This window comes from Enhydra lutris, unplaced genomic scaffold (assembly GCF_002288905.1).
Source record: "Enhydra lutris kenyoni isolate GAN:26980312 unplaced genomic scaffold, ASM228890v2 scaffoldscaffold22, whole genome shotgun sequence".
In the NCBI taxonomy this organism is placed as follows: domain Eukaryota; kingdom Metazoa; phylum Chordata; class Mammalia; order Carnivora; family Mustelidae; genus Enhydra; species Enhydra lutris.
This window is the reverse complement of record NW_019154106.1, coordinates 26897554-26913422: the sequence shown is the minus strand read 5'-3', so window position 1 is coordinate 26913422 and position 15869 is coordinate 26897554. Positions and strand designations below refer to the sequence as shown.

Here is a 15869-nt window from a genome sequence, read left to right as displayed (position 1 = left end):
CCCGAGTTCGGAGGCGTGGCCAACATGATAGGAGGTGGGGCCCGGGAGGGTCTTGCTGACGGGGCCATCAGGCTGTGCTGCGGGCAGCCCGTGACAAGGCTGGGAAGATGGCGGCCTCCTGGAGGCTAGGCTGTGACCCTCGGGTGCTGCGCTATCTCTTGGCCTTCGGGGGGTGCCGAAGACTAGAGCTGGTGAAGGGCGCTTCCGGGTGGTCTTTCGGGCGCGGAGCTAGTTGGAGATGGCTTCACAGTACGCAGCGGCTGCGGGGTGAGTGGTCGGGGTCGCTCAGCTTCTCTGTGTAGCTGAGTAATGGGCCTGGGCCAGGGGCTTTTTGATTCAGGGCCCATCTGGGTCTGAAGGTGCCCGGGGCTCTCTGTTCCTGAGACCTTTTCTTGGGGAGGGGTCCGCCGACTTGGCCTAGTGCATGCCGCGGAGGGTTTTCTTGGGAGCTGGAAGAACCTGACTCCGTTCCTGGGCCCCTGGTTGGTATGGCTTCTCTGTGACCTTGCCTTGGAATTTGGGTTATTTGTGACGCGCAGAGACAGGTCCTAAACGCTTTTCTTCAGGCCACTTCTCAGTTATATCTCAGGTTCCCCTAGAGCTGTCAAGCTGCCCAAGGTTGCTGAAATTCAAAAGCCTCTGGTAGCAGTTCGTATTCATTCTCTGGGCCCATCGCTATGGGGAGGTCTTTTCTTCCAGGCCCCTCGGAAGATTGCCCCGCGCGACGATTCGCAGAAGACTTAATTTGTAAATACCTACGGCATCACACACTTGGTGCACAAGAATATTTTAAGCAAAATATGCGCTTAGAAGAGTGGCAATTTAGGAGGGGAATCATACCAAGAAGTTATTAGAAAAAAAATTGGCGTTAAGTAATGACATTAACACTGTTCACACAATTCTCTGAGTATACAGGATGCAATATAGTATGCCAGGCATTGTTTTTTCTTTACGGGGGTGGGGGGGATATGGCTAACATTTTGTGTGTGTGATGTATTACCTGCCAGTCATCCTGGCACTCCACAGTATGAAACTAGGTGCAGTAGGCAGTGCTTAAATACTCTGAGCTACCTGAGACTCAGAAAAAAAGTAAGTTACGAAGAGTCACAAGATGAGTGCACTGAGATTTTAAGATTTGGTAATGAGAACAATTTATTTCAGTTTCTTTGGCTTAATATTTAATAAAATACCTCTTGGAGTAGTAGTACTTTAACTGTGTATAGAATTCCCTGTTTTCCCTTTCCTCATTTTGTTAAATATTAAACTTTCCTATAGCCCCCAGATATTCCATCTGGGGTGGAGCTCAGCCATCTTCATTTTACAAACTACATTTGGTGAATTGTGATGTTTTATGTTAGTGTTTGATGGGCTGCACTTTGCCACTCACTACCTTCAAAAATCATGAAACAGTAAAAGCTCAGTGTTGGAAATAATTTAAGAAGAGTGTTGGTTTTTTTTTTTTTTTTTCAAATTCTTATTTAAATTTTAGCTAGTTAACATACAGTGTAATATTGGTTTCAGGAGTAGAATTTAGTGATTCATCACTTACATATAACACTCAGTGCTCATCGTCACAATTGCCCTTAATACCTGTCACCCTCTGAGCCTATCCCCCACCCATCTCCTTCCATTAACCCTGAGTTTGTTTTCTATAGGTTAGAGTCAATTATGGTTAGTTTCCCTCTCTCTCTCTCTTTTTTTTTTCCTTCCTGTGCATTCATCTGTTTTAATTCTTAAATTCCACATATGAGTGAAATAATATGGAACTTATCTTTCTCTTACTGATTTATTTCATTTATCATAATATACTCTAGCTCCATCCACATTGTTGGAAATGGCAAGATTTCTTTCTTTTTGATGGCTGAGTAATATTCCATAGTGTATATATACCACATCTTCTTTATTCATCAGTCATTGGACATTTGGGCTCTTTCCATATTTTGGCTATTGTAGATATTGCTGCTATAAACATCAGTATGCATGTACCCCTTAGAATCTGTATTTTTGTATCCCTTGGGTAAGTACATAGAAGTGCAATTGCTGGGTAATAGGGTAGTTCTATTTTTAACTTTTTGAGGAACCTCCATATTGTTTTCCAGAGTGGCTGCACCAGCTTGCATTAGGAAGAATGTTCTTAACCTTGTTTGTAAAACAGATTCTTTAGAGAATCTTTGAAAGCTTTAGACCTACTCTACAGAAAAAGGGACAAAAAAGTGCATGCAGTTTCAGGGGTTTTCTTTTTTCTTTTCTGCCTCTTATAGTTCTCCTATATTTATTTTTTAAACATTTTTAAATTTAAATTCAATTAATTAGCATACAATGTATTACTGAAACATTGGAAACTAACCAATGTATTTCAGAGGTACAGACCTGTGATTCATCAGTCTTAATATAATACCCAGTGCTCATTATATCACATGCCCTCCTTAATGTCCATCGCCCAGTTACCCCATTTGTCCATTCCTCTCCCCTCCAGCAGCCCTCAGTTTGTTTTCTACCATTAAGGGTCTCTTATGATTTGTGTCCCTCTCTAGTCTCGTTTTGTTTTATTTTTTCCTCTCTTCCCCTGTGATCCTCTGTTTTGTTTTTTAAATGCCACATATCAGTGAAATCAGATGATAATTGTTTTTCTCTGATTGACTTATTTTGCTTAGCATAATACCCTCTAGATCCATCCATGTCATTGCCATTGCAAATGGCAAGATTTCAGGTTTTTTTTGATGGCTGCATAATATTCCTGTGTGTGTGTGTGTGTGTGTGTGTGTGTGTGTGTGTGTGTGTGTATACACTGTATCTTCTTTATCATTCATCTATTGATGGACATCTGGGCTCTTTCCATAGTTTGGCTCTTGTGGACATTGCTGCTATAATCATTGGAATGCAGGTGCCTCTTCAGATCACTACATTTGTATCTTTGGGGTAAATACCCAATAGGGCAATTGCTGGCTTGTAGGGTAGCTCTATTTTCAGCTTTTTGAGGAACCTCCATACTGTTTTCCAGAGTGGCTACACCAGCTTGCATTCCCACCAACAGTATAGGAGGGTTCCCCTTTCTTCGCATCCTTACCAACATCTGTCATTTCCTGACTTGTTAATTTTACACATTCTGACTGGGGTGAGGTGGTATCTCATTATGGTTTTGATTTGTTGTTTCCCTGATGCCAAGTGTTGTGGAGCAGTTTTTCATGTGTCTGTTGGCCACTTGAATGTCTCCTTTGGAGAAATATCTGCTCATGTTTTCTGTCCATTTCTTGATTGGATTATTTGTTCTTTGATTGCTGAGTTTGGTAAGTTCTTTATAGATTTTGGATACTAGCCCTTTATCTGATATATCATTTGCAAATATCTTCTCTTAGGGGTTTTCTTTAGACCCTGTTTAAGGACTCCTGCCTCTGGAAACTCACTTAGACAATCCTCATCTGAAGCATCATGACATTTTACCCACTCCACTGTGTACCATGAGCAACATGTCTAACTCAGCCTGAATGTCATCCGTAAGAGAGAGAACACTATATCCCAAGAAAGCCATCTTTGTTTCCTAGTTCCTCCTCCTCTCATGTATAAGGATCCTGATGATTACATTGGTCCCACCAGGAATTTTTCTCCATCTCAAGGCCAACTCTTCAGCAACCTTCTTTCCTCCTTCAACCTTAATTTCTCCTTGCCATGTAACATAACATATTCATAGGTTCTGGATGTTGGGATGTGGGACATCGAGGGGGGAAGGAAGGTGGGAGAGAGGCAAGGGTATTATTCTGCTACTCCAGTAGCTAACTGTTAATTGGGTAGCTATAAGTTATTTGAAATCTTGGGGTGTATTTTTTTTCCCTAATACTGAGCCCAAATTTGTCTCCTGACTTTTCACATACAGATTTTTTTGTTTTGCCATGGTGAATGCACGTGGCAGTCCTTGAACTATTTGTTTTACAAAGCATGAATTACATAGTATTGCCTCATTTTTCACTGAGCTTGGTAGAAATTGTAGTTTCATAAAACGAAGCGACTATTTGGTAATATATAAACTATATGAATTAAGTACACTTCCTGAATAATTTCCACACTCATACATCAACCAGGATCTTAAAGTCTGTCCATGGAAGTCACACTTGGGAGTTTTGGTTTCCTTAAGTGGTGTTTGTTGGCAGCATTTTTAAGAGTAATGACCTATGCCCCGTGCTTAGCACTATCTGTGAATTGGGAAGAGGACCCTCGTCAGCCGTCACACATCTGTCAGCATCATGATCTTGCACTTCCCAGCCTCCAGGGCTGTGAAAAAATAAATGTTGCTTGTAAGCCACCAGTCCCAGGTACTTTGTTATAGCAGTCTGAAGGGACTGAGACACCGAGCAGTGGGGTCCTTTCCTCAGAGCATATGTTCACAAGAAAGGCATACAAGTGAACAAAATTTGGTCTCTTCCAGCAGGAAAGAAGTTGGGGGAGTGGGTTTGAGTATAACAAGTAGCACCGATGGCTTACTATGTACCATGTACCCTTCTCAGCACTTGACATGACTTAACTCATTTAGTCCTCACAGCAGTTAATGCTGTGCTGGGGATAGAATGATTTCAGCCCAGCTCTGCCTGACACCAAAGCCTGTTTCCGTAACCACAGCCTACCTCAGTGTCTGCGGTGGCTTGGCCTTAGCCATCAGCAGAGCAGTGCCTGCGCGCTGAAGCTGTGTTTACCAGGTATGTATTCTGTGTGAACACCTGTCCTTTTTTTTTTTTTTTTAAATAAAGTGAGACATATTTTAGTAATAGCTACATTGTGAAATAGTATTTCAGCAGTAGTCCTGATAATCATACAGTTTAACAGTTACAAGTCTAGATTGTATATAGAGGGTGGCAGAACCATTTAAGAGAGTTAAGAGTGTATGTTAATGTCCTCCCATTTCTAAGTTTCTAATTGATAATTGATGTACAGTTGATCCTTGAACAACATGGGGATTAGAGGCATTGACCCCCCCCCCCATACAGTTGAAAATCCATGTATAATTTTTGACTGCCCCAATTTAGGTACTAATAGCCCACTGTTGACAAAAGCCTTACCAATAACATAAACAGTGGATGAACACATATTTTGTGTGTTATATGTATTATATACTATATTCTTATATACGTAACTTTTTCTTTAAATGTTTTGGTATTTGGGCACCTGGGTGGCTCAGTTGGTTAAGCGACTGCTTTTGGATCAGGTTGTGATCCTGGAGACCAGAGACTGAGTCCTGCATCAGGCTCCCTGCTCGGCAGGGAGTCTGCTTCTCCCGCTGACCTCTCTCCTCTCATGCTCTCTCTCTCATTCTCTCTCTCTCTCTCAAATAAATAAATAAAATATTTAAAAAAAAATGTTTTGGTATTTCTATCTACATGATTCATCTGTGTGATTTTTCAAATTTTTGCAAATCTCCAGAAAATTTCCCAGTATACTTACTTTTTAAAAACCTGTGTATAAGTGGGCCTACAGAGTTCAAACTCAAGGGTTTCCTGTACTCTGTTCAGGGGTCACCTGTACTCTTAAGTGTTTCTTTTTGTCTCTGGCTTCATTTCATTTGCCTTTTACAGTAAAATGCATAAATGCCCAAACTTACACATGTGTTCCTTTTTTGCGAGACTTGTGTGAGTGGTGATTTCTTTTGTCCCGTTCCAAGATTGCAAAATAAATAGATTCATGTAGAATTTTAATTTTATAATTTAATTGCAAGACCAGTGTTGCAAGCTGAAACCGCTTGTGTGGCATTTGGTTTTTCCTGCTCAGAGGAGGTAGTTCTGCAGCCACGGACTGACTACCTACAGTTCTGGCCATCTTCCTTACAGATACACCATTGGATACTACGTGTATGAAAGAATCAGCAAAGCCCTTAAACAAAATGGGGGCAATGGTGATTTGATTTAATTTAATTTAATTTTTGTACTTGGTAGGCAGTACATTTACTCTAGCTAGTGATCTACTCAATACTTTGCTGCAATCAAGGGCATTCTTGTATTACATGAAAAATTTTAGGGGAGAATTAAGGTTGATGTATTTATAATTCAGGAGAGCTTCCTTGGGAATCTCCTAGTCTTGGTTTTTAGGGGAGTGCAAATCTATTTGAAAAATGATAAAGCTCTACCACTTTTTGAGACAAATGTGTACATTCAAAATTTTCTGTGTGGTTCCTGGAAGCCCATGGAGCTCCCTGTAATTTATCTATAAACACTACCTAGTCTCCAGCCTATTTCCATAAACAAGTCTGTCATTTCCTGTAGAGAATGGTGCTACTTTGCAAGGATATTTACCCTCTCGGAGAACGAGAAATATATGTTTTTTATAGGGATTCCCATTATAAACAAATGGCTAGAGAATACCTTTATAGAAAGCGAGTAATTTGGAAATCTTGATTCATACTATTCAAATGGGGTGACCTTCCCTGTGGTTTGAAGTTTTACTCATTACTTGAATGCCAGCCTCCTAAATCTTTATGTAGGGTCCCGGCAGGGAATAGATAGCAATCTAAAAATGGCTGATTTGAGGAGAGTTTACTAAGTGATTTCTGTGAATTCAGGGTTTAGAGATGGTGCTATACTAAGGGGCTGTTTAAAGCGAGATGCTCTCCCCACTCCTTAGCATGGAGAGGCTTGGGGAGAGAGCAGTTGCCAGACTAGAAAAGATGGAGCCTGAGGGGAGGATCCCTGAGGGGAGGATCTGTGGTGGATGTGCAGTCCTTAAGTTAAAGGATCCAACCAGCCCACGTGACCCCGTAGGGAGGGAGCTGGGGAAATAAGTACCCTGACCTTGCTCTCCTTTCTCCCTTCATCTCCTGCTTATGCTGCCCATTGGCTGAACCCAGGCGGAAGCCTGCGCCCAGGGAAGCCTAATGAAACACACAATGGTATGGGCAAAGCTGACCAGTAGATCTAGAGGGGCGAATGGGAGATCTCTCCCGTGCCCTCCTGACTGACCCCTGTTAGTCATTACTAAACTTTACACTTCAGGTGAACACTGAGACTACCAGGTACTGTATTGTTTATAAATATGATGGTTCTCATGCTACGAGGGAGGAAAAGAACAAGTATAGTTGTTAGACTTGGAAGAAGCCAAGTGCAGTTTCCCTGGATTGTGGCCCAAGGCCAGGGCCAGGCACAAGGGGGTAAGCACAGGGTCTATATAACTGACCTGATGTTCCTATTTTTCTATAGGCATTTGAACAGCTGAATAGAAACCAAATCTATGTAGTTTATAGGGCTCTTGGGGCACTTTTTATATGAAGAAAGATTTTCTTTTTGGAGCTATGGCATCTAATTTTCATTTTTGTTATTTCACTTGTACTCATGATTAGAGTCATCCCTGACTCCTGACTTCGTATGGCACATCCAGTCTATCAGAAATTCCTGTTGGCTCTAGCTTTTGTATGTAATCTGGCTACTCCTCTCCAGCTAGCCTGGTCCAGGCTACCACTACCTCTACTCTGAATTATTGCGGGAGTGTCCCAGGACATAGCCCTACCATCACTCTTGGTCCAGTACAGACTGTTCTCCATACAGCTTTGCGGGCTGCTTCCTTTCCCTCTTTCTTTCTTTCTTTCTTTCTTTCTCTTTCTTTTTTTTTAGAGATTTTATTTATTTATTTGACAGAAAGAGAGCACAAGAAGGCAGAGCTGCAGAGAGAGTGGGAGAAGCAGGCTCCCCACTGAGCAGGGAACCCACTGTGGGGCTCCATCCTGGGACCCTGGGATCATGTCCTGAGCTGAAGGCAGATGCTTAACTGACTGAGCCACCCAGGTGCCCCCAACCTTTTTTCAAAGTAGACTTCACGCTGGGCCTACTCATGACCTGAGAACTCATGACCCTAAGTTCAAAATCTGAGCTGAGATCAAGAGTTGGATGCTTAACCAGCTGAGCCACCTAGGCGCCCCCAGAGTTCTTTTAAATTATAAATCAGATCATGTCAGTTCTCTGCTGAAAACCTCCAGCACTTCTCTTTAAACTCAGAATGAGGTCTAAAGTCCTGACTCTGGTATACAAGGCCCTATCGTCAGAAATGCCTCTCATTTCTTTCTACCACTGCTAGAACGAGGCCAAACATTTGGAAGATCTAATGGAAGATTCTGGGTGCCTTTTCAGTGTCTCACGTCAAATGGTCTAAATGGATAAAGGAGAATAGGTAACAAATTCACGGGTAGCCTCACTTTGTACTTAAAATTGTATTATTTTAAATTTTCTGCAACATTTGTAGTTGCTACCATCTCCAAGCATATGCAGTTTTATTTTTTTTCTGTAAATGATACAAATTTGTGAACATAAGCTGTTTATGTGGAACTGTAACCAAGCTGTTTTTAACTGTGGTTATTTCTCTTGCTCAGAATATTTTTTCAGGGTTTTCCATTGCTGTTTAAATAACATCAAACCCATTAATGAGGTATTAAAGTTAAGTTACAATAGTACTCTAAGGTACTGTAGACAACCATAAGGTAATAGTCCCAACATACTTTTTTAATTCACATGCTTATTTTTCATTTTCATTATATTTTGCACTCCAGCCAAACTAAGCTGTAATTCCCACCTTCTTTGCAAATGATGTTCCCCTCATCTGAAATATCTGCTCATTCCCTCACCTTTTCTTCTTTGCCTGGCATACATTTTTTTTAAGTTAAAAAAATTGTGGTAAAAATACATAAAATTCACCATTTTAATTATTTTTATGCATTCAGTTCCATGGCATTAAGTACATCTACATTGTTGTGAAGCCATCACCACCATCCATGTCTAGAACTTTCTCATCCCAAACTGAAACCCCGTGTTCCTTGATACATCCCCTTTCCCCTCTCTCCCCAGCCCCAGGTGACCACCATTCTACTTTCTGTCACTGTGAGTTTGCCTGTTCTGAGTATCTCCCAAGGGCAGAATCCTACAACATTGGTCTTTTTGTGTTTTGCTTATTTCACTTAGCATAATGGCTCAGGTTTCGTCTGTTTCCTTGCAGGTATTCAAATTTCATTCCTTTTTAAGGCTGAGTCATGTTTTAGTGTATGTCTCTACCACATTTTGTTTATCCATTCATCTGTTGTTGGACGCTAGGGTTGCTTCCACCTTTTGGCTAATGCGAATGATGCTGCTATAAACATGGGTGTACAGATATGTTCCAGCTCCTGCTTTCCCTTCTTTCGGGTGTATACCCAGACATAGGAGGCCTGGATGAAATGGTAATTGTGTGTTTAATTCTTTGAGGAATCATTTTATTTTTCCCTAGCAGCCACACCATTTTACTTTCCCACGAGCAATGCACAACGATTCCAGTTTCCTCATCTTGCCAACACTTGTTTTCTCGGTTTTTGATAATAGCCGTTATAATGCGTATGAAGTGAAGTGGTACTAGATCCTCTAGTACTTATGTATATGTATCTCGACTGCCCAATTAAACCATAATCCTTTTGAGGTCAAGATTCTGGTCTTGTATTGGTCCAGGGCCAGGATAACAGGGGCTCAAGAGGCACTTACTGAGGGCCTAATTGGCTCATTAGCTTTCGGTAGAGAATGTTATGGGCAGCACCACTGAAAATAAAACATTTGCTGATGATTTTAATGAGAGTTTGGTTTTCAGATGTGCACTTCAGTTAAAATAGAGGTCAAGAATTAGTAGACTGTAACTGTGAGAACAAAGGCCAGATTAGGTAAAGGAGAGAGTAGAAAGGAAACCTTCACCTTTAGGCCGGGGATATGAAAGGAACTGTGATTCCATCTTCTATTACTTGAGGAAGGAGGAGTAAGGCAGGATATTGTGATACATCTAGCCAATTCTGGATGTCCACAGAGTCCTCCCTGTTAACCATTTCTGTGCTACCTATTAGTAATAAATAGCGAATGTTTTTGAGACTGACTGACTTTTCGCCCCACTGTAAAGATTTTGTATGTGTTAATCTCCTTTAATCCTTACAAAGTCTGTATTTTACAGAAGAGGTGACTGAGGCACAGAGTGGTTGAGTGACTTGTAAGTAGTGGATCTGTAATTGAACCTAGGCAGTTTGGTTCCAGTGCCTGTTCTCTGAATCACCGCGGTATGCTGCTGCTTACTAGGATTTTTATAAAATTAACGAACCATTTTATTAAATAATAAAATATTTACCTTAACACAGTAATAGATGCGTATAGTTTAGTACTTAGTACTTAGTTTAGTACTTAGTACTCAAAGAGTACTAAGAGGTTTATAGCAATACAGTGGATCTCTCCCTACTTCTTTCTAATAAGCACTGATAATGCTTATTATCAGTGCTTCCCCATCTTCTTTCTTATAAGCACCAAGTTTCGTCTCTTAGCTTCGTTCCAGCATTTGCTCATCTCCCTATTTCTGTTTTACATATTATCTTTGGATGAGTGCTGGACAGGGCCATCCCCTAGGCTTTTGTTCCACCAATGTAATTATTTTTGCAATTCTTGGTTAAATCCATATTCAGTATTTACACCCAATAAATGTTATACACAACTCCATATTGTCCCAAATTATGATTGTTACCTTTCTGACTTTTTTCTTTTCCTGACATTATTGCCTTTTAAATTTTTACTCTAGTTTCCTCTGTCACTATTGCTGATTCATCCCACGCCATCTAATAGCTTCTCAGCGCGACTTTATTGTCAGTCATATCAGATAATTTCTCAGTTAATTTATTTTTTGCAGTTTCTGCATGCCTCCAGATGTGTAAGTTGAACCTCCATTCTAAAGGTTTAGAGAACCTCCATTCTAAAGGTCTTTTACCTTCTTCAGAGAAACAGTCTCCAGTGTCCCAGTGTTCTGTTGAAGGAGGGTGAGCTGTTACCTAACACTGGACTGCAGGAGGGGATCGAGGGGATCCACGTATCCGCATCTCAAATAGCATTTACCCAAAAGCCCACCCCCATTCCCCAGCTCCAAAGATCCTCAGGACTGCCAGTTCCTGGGCCTTTGGGGGATTCTGTTGTATGAACAGGTGATTAGCCTGGCTTTCCTCACTTCTGGCTTAGGATTCAGCTTTTTAGACTCTCTTCAGTCAGTTATTACTCATCCATTTACTTTCCTACTTCCAAAGTTGTGTACTGTTATTCCTTCCTTTCTCTCTGTCCTTGTGGGTTTGTATCTAAAAATAACAAAACAAAACTACCTTTTTTTTTTTTCTTTACTTAGGTTAGATTAGTATTGGGCAGGGAGTAAGATTGAATAAACTTAATGGGAGAAAACTGCTAAAATGTAGATTATAAGAAACAAAAGAAATAAAAAGCGCTTATGTAGTATCACCAACCAGAGAACCACTTCTGCCATTTTGGAGTATATCCTTTCAGTCTGTGTGTGTGTGTACAAGCTAAGCAGGTAGGAAATGGATTATGCCATACATAGTGTTTGTGGGCCATCTTTTACCATGGCAAGACCTGTAAATGCTACTTTTACAAGTTATTCGTGCATCTTCTGTTGTCCTTTGGCCTTTTCAGTTTATTCTTACACTGGTAGTACACCAAAATCATTGTTTGAATAAAGATGATATATAGGACAAGCACTCATTTTTTAAAAAATTTGCTTTAGCCTCCTTTATTCAAAGCTCAGTGTTAATACTGTTTTGTGCCCTGGTGTTGATTTTTAAATTACCTGTACTTCTTCATTGTGCTTTATTTCATCCAGCCTACAGATGGCAGAATTGTCTTATTTTTAACAGATATTTTAAAGGCTAATTATATTTAATGAGTTCCTGCATTGGAAAGAGAGGTGATTAAATGGGCAGCATCTCTCCCTATTAGAGAAGAAGCAAATTAATGTGAAGAACAGGGAGGCACACTAAGAAAGTATTGGATAATTTACTTCTTCACTGGGTCTATCTTCACGATTTTTTATGTATTTGCATAATGGTACTATAAATGGACTAGAGCCTGATGCTGAAGCGTTATCATATGTAAACTGCTATTTTTCCTTAATTTCCTTAGGCACAGTAATGGAACTCAGATCTGCTTCATATTAACCACAAAGCAATTTGGTCTGCTTTTATATTTTAAGAGTTTGCATATATTGTTGTTGTTGTTCTTTTAATCTGGAGATCTCTTTGAAGTGATGTATAGAACATTAGTTTAAAGGTTTGATATAATCAATTTTATGTGAAGTATGAGTGTTTTGTTCTTAGCATAAAAGAAGTTCTTTAGGGAACAAGAAGTAGAATTAGATTAGTATACCATATTTAAAGTTGAAGACAGAATTATTCTGCAGAAAGATTAGAAGAGCAGATTTGAGGAAATGCAGGAATTGCTTAGAGAAGCTTATAAAATTCAGTGATTGGTAGATTGCTTGTGTGCTTGATAGGACAAGTAAAACAACAATACACTAAGCAAAAAATTTTAATTTATTGTGTCATTCTGTCGAAGGAAAAAAAAGATTAGGACAGTTCTAGTGATTTTTGAGACTCTACTTTTAAAAATCATTATATTTTAAATATAAACTGGAAATGTACATTGCTGTAGTCATCTTAAAACTTTCTACATATGTTTTTAACTGCAGAAGTACAGACTTTATAAGCGATTAGCTATAATTTGTTAGTTTGCTAGAAAGGAGTAAAAGGCTAAGACTAAAATAACTACCAAGGAGTTACACTAACTAAAATTTGGGTGTATTTTTGAGTATTAGTTTAAATAACTGGTATTACCCGTGGAGAAGAAAACACATTTCCTTTATTCTTATTCATAGTTGTGCCCAGTTACTCGTAGGAAATATAGTTGGTGCTCATTTCAAGGCCTCCTCAACTTGATGGGAAGAAGGTAGTGGGATGCACTGCTTACTGGAATGAAAAGGGAAGCTATATTTAGTTTCTCTAATGAAATTAAAAATATTAAGTATAGGCCAAAATTCCAAGAAGTCTAAAAAGCCCAAGCTATCTGAATAGAATTGACAACAGCCATAAAGGGCAGATATTAATAATGTGCAGCCTGTCATTCAAAGCTGATGTGCTTGTGTACTTATTTTCCACTGGAAAATACATTTGGAAAAGACATATATAATGTTCCAGTCGAAAGAGAATATACTAGAATGAAATACGTACCATTATGAGTAAATCGATGTTTATGTTTTGAAGTGATTTGCTGGTATGAAGGGTAGATTGGCTGGATTAATCAGAAAATACATTGCACGTTTTATTTCTGTAGTAAACTAGTGTAATCAGTCAGGAGGTACTACCAAATAAGAGAGATGTCCAAAATGTCTTTCTTTGGCTTTTGTCACCTTCATTTCAGAGTCCGGATAGTGATCTATTACAGAATTTTTCTATTTTACAGTCATTATTCAGAGAAGCAATTTCAATTCATCCTTGAAGGGTGGCTGCATGAAGAATGATTTTGTTCTTATTTTTAAAGTATGAAAATTTTTGAGTCTGTGATGTGGTAATTTGGAAAATAATACTTAATAAATCAAAAGTTTCATAATATAGTCCTTAATGTCAGGAATAATGGAAATGTGAATGTCTCATAGGTGAGAGATTATAATAAGAGATAGAATCATAAAATAAATATGAATTCTATCTTGGCAACTGGAACCGAGCGAGATTTTGTTTTGGAAACTTGATTTAGTGTTTGTCAGAAATTGGAATCTGGACGTAGAATCACTGAAGTCCATTTATTTTGTTGCTTTGAAATGGAACTCTATTTGATATAAATTTCATATGTATGTGATTATGAAATAGTCCGTCTCATAATACCAGCCTTGAACTTTTTGAAGGAAGCAATATATTGGGCCTTTTTTGGAAGCTGTGTTTTTCAAGAAGAGGCTGACCTCTTACCATGGTGCTATTAGAAGGTAAATTTTTTATTTGCTTTTTTTTTTTAAACCCCATTTGTCACTGTGAACTTAAAAAAATTAAAACTGGAGGCTTAGACTCGCCAAACTTTTGAAGGCAACTGTTTTTATTTGTTTTCTACATCAAGCCATGAGAAAATGAAAGAGGCATGTGCAATGTAATATAAGGGACAAGAAAGCTTATTTTATTGTTTTTAAATAGGGTTAGTTTATCAGCTTCGAGCACTTGGAATTAAGCATAGGCTTGTTACAGTTTGGATTTGGAGATGTACCACTAATGTTGTTTGCCTTAACATTTGCTAATGTTAAGTTTGCCGTGTGTGTGCTGTGTTTTCTCTAAGTGCATGTCCCTGAATTCTAATTCACTTAAAAATCTGGTACTCTGGTATGTTCTATAGACGGCACTGCGCTAAAGTCGGGTGTAGTAGTTTGCATTATTTTCCACCCATTCAGTATCTTAATGTGTCTATTTTAGTCCACGAGGACTTATTTTACTAAAGGAAAAAATGTGCAGATGTTTTTAAGCTGTATTACATTCGTGGTTTGAATCTTAACTAGACGGAGCTGGGAAATTAAATGAAACTGTGGCGGTAAAAGTTTTAGAGAGATGTAGTACACAGGAGTTGATGACCCGTGTTTGCCAGTCTTTTCTGTGATAAATGTGTTTTAACAATAAATCACATTTTAATAATAAATACATGTGTTAGTAATAATACATTAGTAATATATAATAAATAAGGATTTATCAGGAATTAGGATAGTTAGTTGTGGCTGTTTTTCCTCCCTTATTTTCAAGATATAATGCGCTTAATGATTACCTGCTTTCTTCTACATTCAAAATATTCAGCGTCAGTAGTAAAAATGGTTTTTTGATACAGGAATTTTTTTAAGCCCAAGGTAGGGAAAGGACTTGTTGGGAAATTTGACCAAAGATACGTTCACATGGATTTGAGATGTCTGATTTGCTGTGTTTGGATTTCTGGGTGAGTAGACTATGAATAACCAGTGATTAATTGATGATCTGTGTTTGTAAGGATCATCAATTAATGATGAGAAGTATCTGTGCAGTGTAGTCAAGTATAGCCTTGAGAGTTAGGCAGGAGGAATTCAAATCCCTTAAGCAGTGGTTTGCAGGTGTCTCGTGGATGAAATGGGTGCATTGACTTAGAGTTTAGTTTGGGCCCCACCATGGTTGGGGTATTAGAAGAGTGAAAAATTCTGCTTTTCTGTCCTTCTTTGAGTTTGGTACCTATTGAGAGAGAGGCAGAAAAGTCAGATGGAGATCAAAGTACCAGTTTCAGTGTGGTGGTTTTATTGGATTAGAGGATGTGACTTCTATCTGTGGCCTTTTGCAAGTTGGGCTTCCCAGTGTAACCCCATATTGAGACTTTGGGCTTTTGTTTGAGGAGTGTTCCTGTGTATAAAGCAAACACAGATACCTGAATTGCTCCTCACACCCAGTGGGACCTGATGGCCCAAGAGAGGTAGGCCTGCTATCTGCCTTTGAAAGGCAGGACCAGTTACATCTTGCAAATGAAAGAGTTGAAGGGGAGATGCACGTTCCTTACAGCAGGCAATTCTCTCTCTCTTTTTATTTATTACTTATTTTTTTGAAGATTTTATTTATTTATTTGACAGACAAAGTTCACAAGTGGGCAGAGAGGCAGGCAGAGAGAGAGGAGGAAGCAGGCTCCCCGCTGAGCAGAGAGCCCAACAGGGGGCTTGATCCCAGGACCTTGGGATCATGATCTGAGCCAAAGGCAGAGGCTTTAACCCATTGAGTCACCCAGGTACCCCGTTGTTTTTTTTTTTTTTTTTTTTTTTTTTTAAGATTTAATCTACTTACCTGACAGAGCAAGAGAGAGTGAGCAAGCTAGAGAGAGCGAGCATGCACAGGTTGGGGGTTAGGGACAGAGGGAGAAGCAGACTCCCCGCTGAACAGGGATTCCCGGGATCCAGGGATCATGATCTGAGTTGAAGGCTGACACTTTACTGACTGAGGCACCCTGGTGCGTAATTCTTGAGAAAATGAGGAAGAGGCTGAGGCAGGTGTGTGTGCTTGGTGGAGAGAGAAGATAGAAGTTTCTCTCCAAATGCTT

At 39.5% G+C, this 15869-nt stretch overlaps 1 protein-coding gene across 2 annotated transcripts in view; it reads left to right on the top strand.

Moving 5' to 3' along the window:
• The first annotated feature begins 107 nt into the window (after nucleotides 1–107).
• Nucleotides 108–15869, top strand: part of LOC111150192 (pyruvate dehydrogenase complex component X) — a 67471-nt gene continuing 51709 nt past the window's right edge. For both annotated transcript variants that reach the window (XM_022507596.1, XM_022507595.1), the window contains exon 1: nucleotides 108–267. In XM_022507596.1, the coding sequence (XP_022363304.1) occupies nucleotides 108–267 (160 nt within the window). The remainder of the gene's footprint in view (nucleotides 268–15869) is intronic.